The 18,861-nt window shown below is 46.6% G+C and overlaps 1 protein-coding gene across 1 annotated transcript; it reads left to right on the top strand.

Annotated features, from left to right (window-relative positions):
- The first annotated feature begins 2,005 nt into the window (after positions 1-2,005).
- On the top strand, positions 2,006-17,657 carry LOC112846030 (uncharacterized). Its single transcript, XM_025905254.1, has 10 exons — positions 2,006-2,122; positions 11,979-12,324; positions 12,405-12,527; positions 13,275-13,604; positions 13,738-14,030; positions 14,495-14,540; positions 14,796-15,008; positions 15,240-15,461; positions 17,422-17,463; positions 17,629-17,657. The coding sequence occupies exons 2-10, from the start codon at positions 12,009-12,011 to the stop codon at positions 17,655-17,657; spliced, it is 1,614 nt and encodes a 537-aa protein (XP_025761039.1). The 5' UTR covers positions 2,006-2,122; positions 11,979-12,008.
- Positions 17,658-18,861: the final 1,204 nt, after the last annotated feature.

The following is an 18,861-nucleotide window of genomic DNA, read 5'->3' as shown; positions in this document are numbered from 1 at the left end:
CTTTTATTGCAAAGTCTCGTTTTTATTTTTATTTCCGTTAACGAAACTGTTTTTTATTCGTTATTTCGTTAGTTTTCGTTAACGATAATAACCTTGTATGGAACTCCTTGAGGCCACAGAGGTGAGAGACGAACCAGCAGCTAGGAAAAAGGTGAGTGTTTTGCCACACGTACACACACTCACACAGACATATATACTACTATATATTTTTTTTAATAGTTGGTACAGGACACTTTTTTTTATTTATGTAGACCAAACCCTGTTACATAGGTATCTGTAATTTTCTAGATGAATTTGTCCTTACAGTGTAACTCTTGAGTTTTTTTCATATTTTATTACCATTTTCTATAGTTACGACTGGTTTTAGTGTTGACAAAACACATTGCTGGCATTGCACCTTTCAACATGCTGGTGGGTGGATTTGGATGTAGCAGGGGTAAGTGCAGCCACTCAGCCTCTACTCAATGTGATCATAGCAGCAGGTGCAGATGTGTCACAAGTTAATCTAGTAGTAGGCTATGGTATTTGGCCACAGGTGGCAGCAGTGGACTGACCTCCATTGGAGACTGCTCCAGCTGCTATGTGGATCTGCTACAAATTGAAGATCATATGCACGTTTTGGAAATTAACCCTTGCATTATGTTGGGAAAAAAAAATCACATTGATTATGTTGCGGGTCATTTTGACCTGTACTGTGTAAATCCACTCAGAATTGTCAAAAAACTGCAATATGACAATAGCAACTTTATTTTCCATTAGATAAACATTTAAAACACAGACATACAACAGTTAGATTTTCCATAACTATTTTTAGAAACAATTTGGTAAAGGTTTTTCGTTCCTACAAACACATTTCTTTTGAACTTGCCCGATGTTCTCAGTTTTTCAATGTTCAACATTTTCAATTTTGTCCACATGATGGACAGAATGTAACTGTGTGCTTTCTGCAGATGTACTTCTTGCATTTCTGACAAAAAATGCTTGTTTTAAAACAAGAATCTTCCTAACTTAGATTTAAAACGAAAGATTTCTACGTCTCCTCCAGACTCAAAAACAGATGACAAACCAATCGACACACCTTGAGTCACTGACTTTCTTAAATCCACTCACTCTCACTGGCTCTGTTTATTACTAATCACTGTGTAACTGCCGTAAATTCACAGTAACTGCCATCTCCTTACAAATGTTTATTGGATTAACCACACTTATACAGACTGTATATAACTACCAACTCTCCAGCCATGTTGATGGATTGCCTATATTGGCTGGAAATATTCATTTCCAGAGAAAAGACACAGACAGAAGATGCTTACAGGATGTGATGTGACAACACCAATGAACTATTGATGTGTCATATTTGTCCAAGGCGTATTTCATTGTTATGGAAAACAAAAATATTAAAATCATGAATACCAATTGGAGTGGTGATTTTGACTTTGTGTATATAATTTGGCATTTCTTACTGATGTAGGCCAAAAATAAATACATGATATCATTTAATTCATTTCAAAGGTTTATTTGCATGACGCACAAACAGACAACATTGAAAGTTACAAATGTATTGTGCATGAAACGATTTCAAACGTGGTGCAGATGTGTGTCACAAGTTGATCTGGCTGTAGGCTGTGGCACTTGGCCAGAGATGGCGCTGGTTGACTCGAGTCCATGTTAGTGCACACAAAGTAAACTCCAAGCTTTAGTTGTGAAGCAAAAACGCTGAAATCGGAGAAATAAAACGTACGAGGGGAACAATAACGACGACTAGAGTCTCCCGATCGTTTACTCTTGCTGTCCTGTGAACAACATCGGCGTGGTATTAATTGTTTGCTGTTTTCGCGATCGCGTCGCGCATGAGAATATCACCAGGTAAACTCGGACATTTTTAAACATTTTGTTGTTCAACAGCATCAAGACTGACGGAGTGTGTTTGAGATAACCTCACAAGTGTCACGGATGACACATTTGGTGTTTGTTGGTAGCAGCTCCTGAAACCAAGTCTGCCACACATCTGTTCGACCAACGCCAGTTAATCTGGAACACCGGTCGGTGGTTCGATGAGGATCAGCTATAATGGGACATTTACCGAGGAGGAGGATGATGATGATCGTGCTGCTCTTACTCGGTAAGAAACCTGCTCTGAACACATACACACGCAGAGGTTGGTGTGGCTTCATACCGAGTGTGTAGCGGGCCAGTCAAAGCAAGCGAGCCAACTTCTGCTAACTTCTAACTCCGTAAAAATCCACAAATCCTGTTTTCATGGATTTGTGGATGTTAAACGTAATTGTTACATCTGGTAAAGCAGCAACACTGATCATTTCATTAAAGGTTAAAGAATTTAGACAGTTTTTCAACACTCAGTAATGCTGCAGTGATCGTTTGACTTTGGGACCTGCAGCGGAGTTTGGGCCCAGACATGGCTAATGACTCAGACTTAAAGACCGGATAACCGCTCATGTCCACGTTCATTATTCTGTCATCTAGCTCGTTCATGCGATAAAGCTCGTCCCCACGGCCGTCATGCTGGGCGGACCCCGCACTTTCAGCTGGTTTGATCCATTGACTGTAGAAAACATGGACGACGCCACAGCTCCCCAAAAATGAAGCCAAAACATCTCTATCGCCCCCTGGTGTCTGGCTGCAGTATAGGTCATAAACCCCGCCTCCTCCATGTTAGCGGATGGGACTGGGGTCAGACTAAAATAAATTTATTCTCCTTAGATAATTTTTTTTCCAAAGATTCTTTCTTTTGTTATCAATAGTTCTCATCATGCTGATTGATGTCCAAGGGGTCTCCTTTCCCATAAGTTTGATTCTAATTCCTACAGCGGCGATGTTAAATTGGGGTGAAACGTCATCATAGCAGCTTTGACTGGAAGCTGCAGTAATGGAGAAACTTGCGTATCTGTGTTCGGGAATAGCAGATAGAGCGTAGCTAGGCTCTGAGAGGAGGGCCAGCGTTTACGCTACGAAAACACGACTGAGTGTTTTAACCTGACAGCCTGAGGTGTTCTTCAGTAAACTGGACTACCCGACAGAAGGACCCGAGGCCCCGCTGCACTTTTTCGGTAAGTTAATTGTGTTTGTAAGCTAATCAGTAACTACTGTCCTTAGCTATGTCCTGAGACCTAGCTAGCTAAAATGAGCACTCGGCTGTCAGGGTTCGTTTAGCTAATCTGTGCAGGTGAATGAACTTACTAAAGAAATTAAGAGAAACGTTCCGGGCTAATCAGTCATTAATTACTGTTACTGTACTTTTATTATAAGTATTATACTGTAAAAGCAACAGGCTGCACGCTGCTTCAGCTCCTGTGCAGAACTGAATATCAAATATATGCAAACAACAGCATGTCTTCAGTCTCTTGCCACATCTGTAAAGACAGTAACATTTTTTTAAAAGCTTGTACTTCAGTAACTCCTCATTAATCAGGAACTATGGATTAAAGTAGTAAAGTAGTGTACTGTAATACTGAAAAAATGTAAGAGAAGAACTTCAGATCCTGAGTGTGTGAGGACAGAAGAATCAGCTTTATTTCAATTTTGAGGGATAAAATTTATATTTGAGTTTAATGGTTCTGTTCTCTTTGTGAATACAGGAGCTGCCCTCAGATTCAGACCTCAGCACCACCCAGTGACAGCAGACAGATCATCCAACATGTTAACTGCAAAATGAACTGATGAAAACAGTACAAAGGTTAAAGTACCACATGTGCTGTAGTGAAAGCTGCAGCTTTATTGATAAAGTTAAAGACAAAAAACAAAGGATTAATCACTCATGTAACTGTGTCACTATATATCAGCATTAACAGGACCTCAGTTTGGTGTTTCACAAAGCTGCTGATCTCAGACCTGCACAGCTTCCGTTTTAAACACTTGATGTACTCGGCTGCATGAAGAGCATATGAGATTTTCTCTGGCACAATTAAATAAAACCTGATGAAGGTCAAAGGTCGTCACTTGTATGTTGAACTACAAACTTGTCATCTGGAATTCTTTCACAGTTTTTTGCAGATAGTGTGTTATTTACCATAAAGTGATTCAGAGTTATTCATACCAGAGTAACCAGAGAGGATCATATATTTTTAAATATATAACTTTCTACAGGACTGAATATAATATCTTTATGTAAAAGTCTGGAGCCTCTGGGGAGTATCTGAGTATTTATAACATTACACAAACCAAAGGTCTCATCACAGTGTTCATGAAATGCTGGGTTTAGCCATCTCCTGGATCGGGCCTACGGAGGAGTGCTGAAGATTTCCCTGTGAGGGAGCTGCTGGTGAAGATCATGAGTCCTGCTTGATCAATGCGATGAGCTTCAGTCTTCCTGGTGTTTCTTAAATGAAGCCTCTCTCAGTGGGTCAACAGAACTTCTGGCACAGGACAGCTGTGATGAAAGAAAAGGAAGAAGTTTCTCCAAACCTCTGGACCCAGGAAACCCAGCTTGGTCCTGATGGTCTCCCTCACTAGTTTCTCTCCAGGGTGAATGTAGCTGTGGATATAATATGGACTCTGTTATTAAATGAAAAGAACAAATTAGACTACACTACTGAAACGTTCTGCTGATGTTTTTAAAGTCTCCATGTTACCAGGCTGTAGAGGGCTCTGAAGATTTAAACAGTTTTAGATCCATTACACTCACAGTCTTATGTTAAAATCTCAAAGGACAGCATTATATTTTTGATATTAACAGTAACTCTGGGCCTCTGTAGAGTGTGCAGATGATCTCATCGCTGTCTAAAAATGGATAAAAACAAACATAAGAAGTGCTGAATCCTTCAGTAACACAGACTATTAGAGTAGCAGGTGTGTAGCATCGCTAACTAGCTAGCAACAAGCCTCCAACACAGTGCGTATGCTAGCGGCTAATCTAGCAAACGAATTAACAACAAAGTGATTTTAGAACTATAAGATGATAAGCTGTGTGTCTTTTTTTTATAACAGTGACATGGTTGTATTTACCTTAATTAAACGAGTCGTCAGTCGCGGTAAACCAGCAAAAAAACTGGAGCAGCCGGGCTACGTAAAAAGTGTAGGGGGGTGTGTTTGCGGTCATGTCCAGCGGGTGTGTGGGCGGGAACGTTACAGTTGCTCCACCTCAAGTCACTACTGCGCAGACTCTGGCTCCAAATTTGCAAGATGGCAGTCTCCACAAGCGGGATATTTTGGCTTCATTTTTGCACAATGGTAGGAGGCGGAGTCGCGTCGTCCATGTTTTCTACAGTCAATGGTTTGATCACACACACCGATCATGTGTGTATTTAAACGTGTGTAGAACAGACAGTGGGAGTGAAGGCTAACAGGCAGGACAGTGTTGACTTGTACACTGTTATACAGTACAACAGTGTACAGCTTGCGTGTGTGTGCGTGTGATGATCTGACGTGTCTAACCTAAGCTGAGCGGTCAGCTCAGTGCTGTAACTACAGCTTTAATACTGATGGAGCTGAGACCTCCACCCACATCGCACACTCACACACACTATCTCTAAGGGAGAGGCCAGTTACACAGTCTGCTTGTATCCGCAATAGCGTTCTTTCAGTCACTACCCACAGCTCGTGATCATAAGATCACCTTTATTAGTCCCACATGTGGGAAATTTGTTTTGTTACAGCAGAAAGTGAACAGTGCAAAGATACATAGCAAAATTAGAAAACACTGGAATAGAATAAGAATAAGATACTGTACACAATAGAATAAAATAAAATAAAATACTATATACAATAGAATAAAATAGAATACAAATACTATATACAATTGAGTATAATACAATGATGCCAGAAAAGAGTATTGCACTTAGTGTTATTGTGTGTGTTTGATCGGTTGAAGTCCTTGTTGTGGAGTCTGACAGCAGTGGGGAGGAAAGACCTGCGAAATCTCTCCGTCCCACACCGTGGGTGCCGCAGCCACTGAAGGAGCTGCTCAGTGCTGTCACAGTCTCCTGCATGGGGTGGGAGATGTTGTCCAACAGGGATGACAGCTTAGCCGCCATTCTCCTGTCACTCACCACCTCCACTGGGTCCAGAGGGCATCCTAGAACAGAGCTGGCCCTTTGGATCAGCCTGTTCAGTCTCTTCCTGTCCCTGGCAGAGATGTTGCCGCCCCAGCAGACCACACCGTAAAAGATGGCTGAGGCCACCACAGAGTCATAGAAGGTCTTCAGGAGTGGGCCCTCCACTCCAAACGACCTGAGTCTCCGCAGCAGGTACAGCCTGCTCTGCCCTTTCCTGTAGAGGGCGTCTGAATTATGAGTCCAGTCCAATTTGTTGTTCAGATGAACACCAAGGTACCTGTAGCTGTCCACAGCCTCAATGTCCGTACCTTGGATGTTCAGTGGTTGCAGTGGAGGATGTTTGTGCCTGCGGAAGTCTACCACCAGCTCCTTGGTTTTACTGGTGTTGATCTGGAGGTAGTTCTGCCGGCACCAGTCCACAAAGCCATAGGTCAGTGTTCTGTACTCCCTGTCATCCCTGTCAGTGATGAGGCCGACTATTGCAGAGTCATCAGAGAACGTCTGAAGGAAGCACTGGCTGGAGTTGTGGGAGAAGTCTGCAGTGTAGATGGTGAAGAGGAACGGAGCCAGAACCGTTCCCTGTGGGGCCCCCGTACTGCAGATGCACCACCAATCCGTCTGTCGATCTCCCACTCCCTTCTCCCATCACTCGTGAACAAGACCCCAAGATACTTAAACTCTTTCACTTGGGGCAGGAACTCGGTGACAAAGGGAAGCCCTGACGAGTTTATGACATTTCATTACAAGCAGACTCAGTGCGCTTAATACAGAAGAACATTTAAACCTGTGTAGGTGTCCACAGGCAGTGAAAACAGCAACATATAATAAAGTAAAACAAAATAGAACAGAAGAAAGTATATCACTACAGAGCCGTGCATTAAACAAAGCATCCAAACAAAGGATTTGGTTTGAGGATTTTTCATTATTGAATTATTCAAATTACTCAATCAGTCATTGCAGCCCTAGATATGACTGTTCAGAAGCCCATCAAGGACTGTTATTACGTCCGTGATGGGCTTCTTCCTGCTGATGCACACGTATTTACATCAATATAAAATCACTCCTCCTCATCATCATTGTGATGCTATGTCTGTGAAGGTTCTCAGTCATCCAGGTCATCGTAGTCTAAGGAGCTTGGAAAGAAAAGTGTCTGGACTCTTCAAGTTGCTTCAAGACGTTTCACCTGTCATCCGAGAAGCTTCTTCAGTTCTAGGGTCAAATGTGGAGAGTCACAGATTTAAATCCTATGGGAGTGTCCCTCCAAAAAGGGACAAATGGACCCCCTGATGATCCTCTACCTAATCACATGAGCCAAGGTGTGAAAACGGGTGTGGGTCACAATCAGCCAGGGTTTCGAGTGAGTTCATTGTGAAACCTGGCCCCACCCTATCACCCTGTCAAAAAATGTTTTAGTCCGACTTTGATTGCTAGCGACACAGCTATGTTAGCATAACATAAACAGTGAAGCTGGAGGATGAACACTAACTTTTTTCCACTCTGTAAAAGTTAACGTGAGGGTTCCTGATGGTTAGGGACAAATGCAATCGCATGGCAGGATGCTGTAAATGGACCAAACTTCAGTCAGGATAACAACTGAGATAATCCATCCACAATACCAGGTTAGTCATTAATATACTGCAACAACATGGGAATAGAGCAACTGTGAGAGAATTCAACATTAATGAATCAATGGTAGCGTAGTTTTTGGCTTTCTTCATATTCCAAAACATGCTTTGTCTCTTTGCTATTACTATCTCCTGGCATAATCTGCAGTTGATGCGATGCTTTCAACCAAAATAGGCACAGCTTGATGACATCATCAACATGCGCTATCGCAGTAGAGCGGTATAGTCAATCTCTACCGTTGGCCAAATTCATATCGTTTCTACCGTATACCATTTATACTGCCCACCCCTAGTTCTAACCTTTAGGGCCCTATATGGTCAAGCTCCCCAATATTTATCTGACCTGCTGAAACCACATTCATCTTCTCGAGCTTTAAGGTCATTAGGTCAGAGACTGCTGGTGGTACCGCGCACTCGTTTTAAAACTCATGGTGATCGGGCCTTTCAGGCAGTGGTTCTCTTCCACTGTCTCTACGCTGTACGAACTCCATTGATTCTTTTAAAAAACAGCTGAAGACATTTTCATATAGAAAAGCTTTTGATTAATTTGTTCTTATGTTCTTTTTATTGTTTTAATGTTTTACATTGCTGTTTTATTTACTGTTACATTGTTTTATATTTCCTTTTCTTGTGTTGTAAACCACTTTGTGATTATTATCTGTGAAAAGCACTATATAAATAAATTTTACTCACTTACTTACACGTGACTGCAGACAGATGAGCTTTATCTACCTGCCTGAGTCTGTCTTTCACTGCTCATGTCACGGTTTGCCAAGCAGACCGTGGGGATGTGGGGGAAGGAGGACCCAGATGCGGTGCTCTGCGATGCAAACAGTGCGTTTATTTACAGTGTAGTAAATAATAATGCACAATTAATCCCCGTGCTCCCCAACACTCCAGTGTGTGTCTTCCAGTGGCGTCCGTGTTCGTGCTCCCCGCTGTCGTGACCCTGCACACCCTGTGCGTGCTGTCCTTCCTCTCCACACTCCTCCTGAGGAGGAAAAATAATGGAAGCAGCCGTTAGACACTGACCCCTGCGGGCAAACACAATCAGGACTTCCTGCACTGACACACTGACTTGGGAGTCTAACTTAATGATCCCGCGTCGGTGGGAGCTCCAAGACTCTCTTAAGTAGCTCCCCCGACGAGGCCTGATCAGGAGCAGGTGTGTGGCTTCGGGTGTGGCCAGTCCACTAGCAGGGCCACACCCACCAGGCCTGAAGGCGCCCGCAGAAACACATACACACATCCAGACAGGGAGAAGAGGGACAGCAACACCAAATATATATACACAACATAACCAGTCCATGACTGCTCAGGGTCCTGGATCGCTCAGACCCAGGACCCTGACAGTACCCCCCCTCTAAGGGTCGGCTCCCGACGACCCCAAAAGAAAACACAAAAAGCAAAAACAGGAAAACCAACCCAGGGCGGGCGGTGGGGGTCCAGGACGGAGGGACCCAAAACCTCTCCGACAACACCACTAATCAACAAAAACGAAAAACACAGTTCGACAGTCCAACCCCCCGGTCCAGTGGCCGAAAACAGTTCTGGAGGCCGACCCAAAGGACGGCAAGACCAGCGGGACCTGCTGTGGGTCAGGCGGTGGCGGCAAGACAGTTCAGGCGGCCTACCTCTACCCCCTTGGAGACAACGCTGCAGCTCCGGCGGGCGGCCATGGGTCCGGCAGCCCCGATGAAACTGTTCCGGCGGCTTGCCCCGGCTCCAGTGCCGGCGGCGCTGCTGCCCCTCCGGCGGCTTGCCCCGGCTCCAGTGGCGGCGGCGGTGGCGCTGCTGCCCCTCCGGCGGCATGCCCCGGGTCCAGTGGCGGCGGCGGCGGCGCTGCTGCTCCTCCGGCGGCTTGTCCCGGGTCCAGTGGCGGCGACGACGTTGCTCCGATGAGCAACAGCGAGGAGTGGCACGTGGCCTATGAAGCGCTGGTCGCTGACGTGGACGTGCTGGACGTCGATGGCGTGGAGAGAGCGCTAGACGTGGACGGCGTGGAGGGCGCGCCAGACGTGGAGGTCCCTCTGACACCCTGACCTCCAGTTCCAGCTGAGTGGGTCCCTCCAGACCTCCGAGCTCCTCCGGTGGCAACGCGGGCTCCACAGGCTCGCTGAGCTCCTCTGCTGGCAACGCCAGTCCCTGCGGCTCCTCGAGGTCCAGCAGCGGCGCTGGCTCCTCAGCTGGTGGCTCCTGCTCTTGCTCCTCGAGCTCTGGCTCCGGCTCTTGCTCCTCGAGCTCCGGCTCCGGCTCTTGCTCCTCGAGCTCCGGCTCCGGCTCCTCGAGCTCCGGCTCTTGCTCCTCGAGCTCCGGCTCCGGCTCCTCGAGCTCCGGCTCTTGCTCCTCGAGCTCCGGCTCTTGCTCCTCGAGCTCCGGCTCCGGCTCTTGCTCCTCGAGCTCCGGCTCCGGCTCTTGCTCCCGCTCTCCGAGCTCCGGCTCCGGCTCGCAGGGCTCCGCAGCTGGCGGTGCGGGCTCCTCCCGCTCTCCGAGCCCCTGCTCCGGCTCGCAGGGCTCCGCAGCTGGCGGTGCGGGCTCCTCCCGCTCTCCGAGCTCCTGCTCCGGCTCGCAGGGCTCCGCAGCTGGCGGTGCGGGCTCCTCCCGCTCTCCGAGCTCCTGCTCCGGCTCGGGCGGCGCGAGCTCCTCCGGCTCGCTGCGCTCCCGCTCGGGCGGCGCGAGCTCCTCCGGCTCGCTGAGCTCCCGCTCGGGCGGCGTTGTAGCTGGTGGCATTGCTACAGATGGTGAAGAGGTGAGCGGTGAGGAGATCGCTGAATGAGGTGATGCTAGCTGTACTGTTGGCTGGCTTACAGCAGCGTCAGCGGTGTCCCCATCCACTATAAACAAAGAAGCAGATGGGGTGAGAAATGGAAAAGTGTCCTCATTACTCACCACAGCCGGCTCTTGAGATGTCCGGGAAGTCGGCTGCGGTGAGGAACGCCGGCGGCGCAAACGTCGTTTCCGGGTAGACGTCGGGGCCGGCGTATCAGGCTGCGAATCCCCCAGCTCGCCGGGCTGGTGGGCAGCCTGAGTAGGAGAGTGGAGGTGGAGGGTAGAGAGAAGAAAGTCCAGGACAACTGAATTAAGTGAGTCCACCAGCCAGGGGAATTTAAACAGCGTCTCCTGCAGCCGCTTCTCCACGGCGCGACGCAACCCCTCCTTCTCCCACCATAGCTCACAGAGTCTATAAACCTTGTCCATTACCTCCCTCCGAAGCCTCTCCTCAGAGACCGCTGGGTCCATGCTTGGCGGGATCATTCTGTCACGGTTTGCCAAGCAGACCGTGGGGATGTGGGGGAAGGAGGACCCAGATGCGGTGCTCTGCGATGCAAACAGTGCGTTTATTTACAGTGTAGTAAATAATAATGCACAATTAATCCCCGTGCTCCCCAACACTCCCTTGTGTGTCTTCCAGTGGCGTCCGTGTTCGTGCTCCCCGCTGTCGTGACCCTGCACACCCTGTGCGTGCTGTCCTTCCTCTCCACGCTCCTCCTGAGGGGGAAAAATAATGGAAGCAGCCGTTAGACACTGACCCCTGCGGGCAAACACAATCAGGACTTCCTGCACTGACACACTGACTTGGGAGTCTAACTCAATGATCCCGCGTCGGTGGGAGCTCCAAGACTCTCTTAAGTAGCTCCCCCGACGAGGCCTGATCAGGAGCAGGTGTGTGGCTTCGGGTGTGGCCAGTCCACCAGCAGGGCCACACCCACCAGGCCTGAAGGCGCCCGCAGAAACACATACACACATCCAGACAGGGAGAAGAGGGACAGCAACACCAAATATATATACACAACATAACCAGTCCATGACTGCTCAGGGGTCCTGGATCGCTCAGACCCAGGACCCTGACAGCTCACCTGTTGATGGACCTGAGTGACACTCACAGCAAGCTTCTTTCAGCTGTTTCCTCTGTGATGTTCTGAGTACAGAGCAGGTTTCTAACTGTGTGATGGGAGAAGACAGGGCCTGCTGTGTGTGCATTATTGTCCTATACTGCACACTTGTGTTTGTGTTGTGTTGGTGATTTGAGCTGGATGGAGACACTGAGCTGGACAGGTTCACCGTGACAGACCTGAGCTGCGGTGTTTGTTTCTTTCTTGTCCTTTATGTTTGTTTTCCTGAGAGTTTAGGATGTGTTTGAAGGAGTTAGCAGAGACTTCATGGTGACAGGAGAGTCTCAGATCTGATGCTTGGATCAGCTTTAAAGTTCAACTACAGCTGAAGAGTGTGTGGGATCATTAACATGCAGAGACAAAACATCATAGAGAACATCACTGTGTGTGTGAAAAGTCATGTGACTGTGAAGCACAGATCTCACCTGTTTCATGTTTCTCCTCCTCAGTTTCCCAGCGTGCCTCAGGGGTGGAGGTGTATGAGGGGGGTTGAGTCTGTCCTGCTGCCCTGTCAGGTACCAGCTGATGTTTCCAGGAGCTCCACATCAGCAGTGTGGGACTGTGAGGAGTTCAGGAACCCAACAGTTCACCTGCGTCTACAGAGCAATGACGATCTTAGTGGTCAAAACGATCGTTACACCAACCGAACATCAATGTTCACCGACGCTCTGCAGACTGGAGACCTCAGCCTCACTCTGAGGAACCCCATAGTCTCTGACAGTGGAACCTACTGCTGTATCGCCCTCAGGTTTGGAGACAGGCTTTGCCAGACTGAAGTACAGCTGAAGGTCTCAGGTCAGTGGACAGAGGTCAGATTGATGTGAGTTCATATGAACATGTTGATGATGTTCATGTCTCGTGTGTTTGTGTTACAGTACCTCCTCCAGTGTGGCCCAAAGTCCTCTCAGCTGTGCTGCTGGGTACTCTGATCATCCTGGCTGCTGCCTTTGGTCTGTTTGTGTGCCGTGCATATGTAAGGATGGAGAAGAGAAGTGAAGGTACGTGTGTGTGTGACTCAGTAACAGAGCGAGCTCTACCATCACTCTGACTGATGTCTGTGACCTCTGACCTCCACACATGAATCCAGCAGCTCCTCACAGATCACTGAAACCAGCTGCTGATGTTTCCAACACGTCTGTAACATCTGGACGCAGTGTTAGCTTCAGCTCCTCCTTCCACAGGTGGAGGCTCCACCCACTGAGAAGGAGTCATCATGACTGTAAATAACAGATCACATGGATACAAACGATCTAAGGAGCGTGGAAACAAAAGCAGTGTCTCTGAGTTTGAGATGTTTCATCTGAGAAGCTTCTTCTGACCAAACGGTGGAGAGTCCCAGATTGACACCCTGTCATCTATGTCCAATGACCATCTTTTTTTAACAACTACTGGACTGCTGCTGTGTTCAGTGTACAGCAGCACTGCTTCATGCACAACTTCCACTTTTACTCCATCACCTCCACCTTTGGTTGTATATAAAGAGCTGCTGGTTACATGATGGAGGATCTGACTCACTGACATCTGTGTAACAAAGATTTATTATCACCGTCACAGTGTCGGACTAAGCTAAGAACACTACTTACCTTTGTAATGACACTGTGGTGAGTTCGCCAAACACCACCAACAGCATGTACAATAACATATATACACATGTGTAATAACACAGGTGAGGTCATTGTATATTACTGTGTTTCACATTTAAATACAAGGACACTGATGTCTGTCTGTACATGTTCTCCTCTCAGCTCTGCAACAAGAGGTGGTGGAGGCACCACAGGGGGAGGAGTCTGTCCTTCTACCCTTTAAACCCACAGCTGACCTTCCTCAGGACGTCACAGTGGAGTGGACACACAACAACAGGAAGGTCCACGTGTATGAGAGTGGAAACAATCAGCCAGATAAACAGGACCAGGGTTACAGAGGTCGCACAGAGATGAAGGAAGATCCACTGAGAACTAAAGACCTCAGTCTGACCCTGAAACACCTCCACCTCACTGACAGTGGAGTCTACACCTGCACCATCAAGAAGGATGGACACATGCTGCTACAGAAATCAGTGGCTCTCAGTGTCACAGGTGAGTGTAACAGCTGTTTGTCCACAGTGACTGAGAACAGGATGAGGAGCTGCTGGTTGCACTGCAGAGGAGATGATGGAGGATCAACCTCACTCATGTCTGTCTGTGTTCATGACATGTTCCGCTCTCTCAGTTCCTCAGCCAGAGAAGATGGAGGTAGCAGGGGTCAGGACTGTCCAGCTGCCCTTTAAAACCACAGCTGATCTTCCTCAAGATGTCACAGTGGAGTGGAGACACTCTGACTATAACTACATGAAGGTCCACGTGAATGAACGTGGAAAAAATAAGCCAGATAAACAGGACCAGGGTTACAGAGGTCACACAAATATGAAGAAAAAGGAAATAAAAAATAAAGACCTCAGTCTGACCCTGAAAGACCTCCACCTCACTGACAGTGGAGTCTACACCTGCACCGTCTACAACAAGGATGGACACATGCTGCTACAGAAATCAGTGACTCTCAGTGTCAGAGGTGAGTGTAACAGCTGTTTGTCCACAGTGTGAATGTAACATGTAGAAAGTGGGTAATGTGTCCACCTCTGAAAGCAAAAGAAAGCAGCTTCTGTTTGTCTGCATGCCTCATGTTCTCTTTTCTCCTCTCAGCTCTGCAGAAAAAGGTGTTGGAGGTGACAGAGGGGGACGAGTCTGTCCTGCTGGCCTTTAAATTCCCAGCTGACCTTCCTCAGGACGTCACAGTGGAGTGGACACACAACTACAGGAAGGTCCATGTGTATGAGAGTGGAAACAATCAGCCAGATAAACAGTCCCAGAGTTACAACGGTTTCACAGAGATGGATGAAGATCCACTGAGAACTAAAGACCTCAGTCTGACCCTGAAATACCCCTACTTCACTGACAGTGGAGTCTACACCTGCACCGTCTACAACAAGGATGGACACATGCTGCTACAGAAATCAGTGACTCTCTATTTTAAAGGTGAGTGTAACATCTGTTTGTCCACAGTTTGAATCCCAGATGCGTAAACGTGTGAGTGTGTCCAGCTGTTTGCAGCTCTGTGAGACTAAAGGCTGCACAGCTGATTTGTGCAGCCTCTCACATCAACACAAAACAGTTCAGCTCCAAGTCAGAGAAACACTGAAAACAAGAGCTGCTGGTTACACAGCAGAGGACATGATGGAGGATCAACCTCACTGATGTCTGTCTGTCTGTACTCTGATATTGTGCTTTCAGATGCAGAGATGCAGATGGTGGTTACACAAGGGCTAAAGTTTGTAATGCTGCCCTTTAAAATACCACATGACCTTCCCCACGACGTCACAGTGGAGTGGAAACACAACTATGTGACAGTCTACAAGTACATAGATGTAAATGTTGACTCGCAGCACCAGGATTACAGAGGTCGCACAGAAATGAATAAAGATGCACTGAAAACTAAAGACCTCAGTCTGACCCTGAAAGACCTCCACCTCACTGACAGTGGAGTCTACACCTGCACCGTCTACAAGGATGGAGACATGCTGACACAGAAAGTAGTGACTCTCAGTGTCAGAGGTGAGAGTTACAGCTGTTTGTCCACGGTGACTGAAAACAGGAGTGAAGAGCTGCTGGTTACACAGCAGAGGAGACGGTGGAGGATCAACCTCACTCATGTCTGTCTGTGTTTTCTGCTCTCAGCTCTGGAGCCAAAGATTGTAAAGGTGACAGAGGGGGAGGAGTCTGTCCTGCTGGTGTTCAAAACCACAGCTGACCTTCCTCAGGACGTCACAGTCGAGTGGACACACAACAACATGCAGGTCCACGTGTATGAGAGTGGAAACAATCAGCCAGATAAACAGAACCAGAGTTACAGAGGTCGCACTGAGATGAAGAAAGACCCACTGAACACTAAAGACCTCAGTCTGACCCTGAAAGACCTCCACCTCACTGACAGTGGAGTCTACACCTGCACCGTCTACAACAAGGATGGACACATGCTGCTACAGAGAGTAGTGACTCTCAGTGTCAGAGGTGAGAGTAACACATTACAGGTCACAGAGAAGCTAAACAGATGATTTCTAAAGACTAATTAATAAATGATGAGGTCATTGTGAGCTCCTCCTAAATGTTTGAAGTGTGGATCTGTGTCTGTGTCCAACACCGGTGTTTCCTTCACCTTCATCCATAAACTGATATTAATACCTGATCACATACTACTAACAGTAACAGTAAAAATACATTTTCACCAATTGTATGAATTATATGTGCTGTTAATGCAGAGAGGTTCATCTGAACCAACTATTGTTAAAAAAAAAAAGAGTTTGTGGAGTACACCTGCAAACAGCAGTCAGGCTCACTCACTCAATACAGGGCTCTAGACTAACTTGTTGCCACGGTTGCACTGGTGTGCCTAACTTTTTTTTCTTAGGCGCACCAGCACAAAAGTTAGGTGCACCCAAATTTTTCAACCCCATGGCTTAACACCGCAGCTTTACATGTTCACTTTTTTTCTTTTAATTTCTGTCCAAACAGACAATATTGATTTGAAAATGATTAACTAACAATCTTGTCAACACAAAGTTCTTTATTTGGAGCACATTTCTACAAGAAAGATAAGTATTTTCAGACCATAGCTCACCGGATTATAAGGTGTTAAACAAAACAGTCAGGTAAATCAAACTTTACTCATTCTTCTTGCTTCCTCCACTATCATTGATTCATTAATGTTGAATTCTCTCGCAGCTGCTCTATTCCCGTGTTCTACTGCGTGACTGATAGCCTTGAATTTAAAATCTGCTTCATAAGCATGTCTCTGAACAGGAGCCATTTTACACACACAATACAGTAATATTATGTTGAAGCAGAGTACGTATTACTCCACGAGGCTCCTGACTACGGCAGCCGTAATTCTCCAACAATCGATCAAGCGGTGCAGCTTCGTAGCTTACTAAAGGTCATACTAAAACATTTTTTGACAGATTTTGAGCGCCGTGTAGCACATAAAATCGGTTCGAGGTCAGTAAGCACAACCAGAATTCATACATAAGGCACACTTTTGAGATAATGAAAGGAGGTATTAAGACATACATGTACACTATTTTTATTAATAGAGATTTCGCTGCTGAGGTTAAACATGATATATAAGTCACTTAGATCACTTCTAAATGTTAATGTTTGGTTTATTTCAGTGTTTTATTTGTTCCTGAGTAAACCGGTTTGGCTGTGATTAAAGTTAAGCTTCATAACATGTTACTCACAGTTAAATTAAGAGGGGACGGCAGTGAAAACTCCAGACCTGTGACATCATCAAGTACGCTGGTGATTCCAGCTCAGAGTCAGGTCAGAAGGCCTAAAGCTCCCTGTGGGCTCAGGTCTCTGATTATTATTAGATTATTAACCACAGACGATGGATCCATGTGTTCTTTAAACGGTGCTTCTTAAACCTTCTTAAACCGTTGATTTGCTCATACAATCATTCCCAGACTGCCGATCCCTCCTCACCTTTACTTTGACTGCGTGTGACTCAGTTGGGCGGTCTGACTACTTGCTCATTGGCTAACGTTATTGACAAGTTATTAGCAATTAGCAAGTGGATAAAATGCACCAAATTTTCCACTTTGAAAGATAAGATAAATTGTGCTAATATTGTGTTTAATCTGAGCCAGAATAAGTGAGTCAGCAGTAAAGTGTGCAGAGGTCAGGAAGCTGTTTCCCTATAGACTCCTGTAGGACCAGAGTCTGTGTGCATCCACAGCTGTTTCTGTCGGGTGGTTATCATGTTTTATACTGTCTGTGATCAGAGCTGAACCTCTCTCCTCTCCTCTGCAGCAACCCTGATGGGCACCATGGCTGAGATGCTTCCACATTGTCTGTGTTACAGGCAGTGGAGTGTACAGCGAGCACAGTCTGACCAGGAACACAGGTATGTTCATCCTGTCTAACTGTGTCCAAATATGTCCATGTATGATTACAGGATGAGACAATATTAAGATTCTGGTGGAGGTACCAGTTCACCTTTGTCCTCAGCTGCCCTGCCTCTCTCCCTGTCCACTGTCTAAGCTGCTCTGTCTGTCCTCTGTGTCCTCAGGAACAGGAACCATGAAGACGTTCCTCTGATGGATCTACACAGAGTGTCCTGACTCTGTGTCACATGTTAGCTCCATGTGGCTCAAAGGTCAAAGCTGCTGACTGTCAGGAAGCTTCAGACAAACATCATGAAACACCCCCTCTCCAATCAGAGCAGGAAGGACCCATGATGGAGGCCCTGAGGCCACACCCACACTTCCTGTCAGTGCCTGTGATTGACAGCTGCCTCCATCAGTATCGTATATATCCATATAAACCACCCTGAGGTCACTGATGTTGTGATGTTGGTGCTGTATGAACCACATTAAATGTTTTTACATATTAACATGATGTCTCTGTGTCTCTCTGTCACATATACAGTATTTAAACATTTTCTCATACTGTTCTTTAGAAGTTTAATGTGAGCTCTGTCCCTCACTTAAATACAAATGTCAGATATTCTGGATGCTAACAGATAACCTGTGGCTTGCTAACATCTTTGCTGAAGGCTGAATTGTAGGATTGAGTCCACCAGCAGCAACACTGTCAGAAATGACACAGTCTATACAAACATGTCAGTAATGAAACAGACAAACACTGTGCTGTTGTGTTGCAGCTGCACAAACACACTCATGTTTGTGCTTTGTGTTCACTGCTGTTGGGTCAAAACTGTGTTTAGATCAGGCTGTCCTGCTCTGATGGATCTGCCTGTTCAAACAGTGAATGACCTGGTGGAGGGTCCGTCATGTTCTGATGGAGCTGTGGGGTTCTTCCAGTGTGGGCAGAGGGCAGCCATCGATTTTCCATCTTAATGTTTTCCTCTGAGCCGCGGTGCAGCTGTGAGTCAATATGCTCTCTATAGAGCACCAGTAAAGGGACACACCTACAGGGGAGGGTGGTGTCAGTAGTTGATGAAGCTGGAAATATGGGGTTTAATGATAGAGGAGGACTTCAGGCAGTGTGGGACAGACTCCTTCCAGCTGGTTTAGGTCACTGTCAGGACCAGTAGCCTTCCTCAGGTCGACAGGCCGCAGTGACCTCGTACTGTGAGGGTGGAGCTTGTGAGGTGAGTGGGTTGTGGTGCAGCACAGTGACTGATAGATAAATACCATCCTAGTGATTCCAGCAGATGTCACATGAGGTCATAGTCTCTCCATCACTGATTAAACACCTCAGCTGTGAAAAGTATGACCAGGTTTGCATTTGTGGTTGGATTTAATAACACATTCAATATAAAGTCCAATAAGAGCCGCTC

This window comes from Oreochromis niloticus, linkage group LG3 (genome assembly GCF_001858045.2).
Source record: "Oreochromis niloticus isolate F11D_XX linkage group LG3, O_niloticus_UMD_NMBU, whole genome shotgun sequence".
Taxonomy (NCBI): Eukaryota; Metazoa; Chordata; class Actinopteri; order Cichliformes; family Cichlidae; genus Oreochromis; species Oreochromis niloticus.
This window is presented reverse-complemented; position numbering and strand designations above follow the sequence as displayed.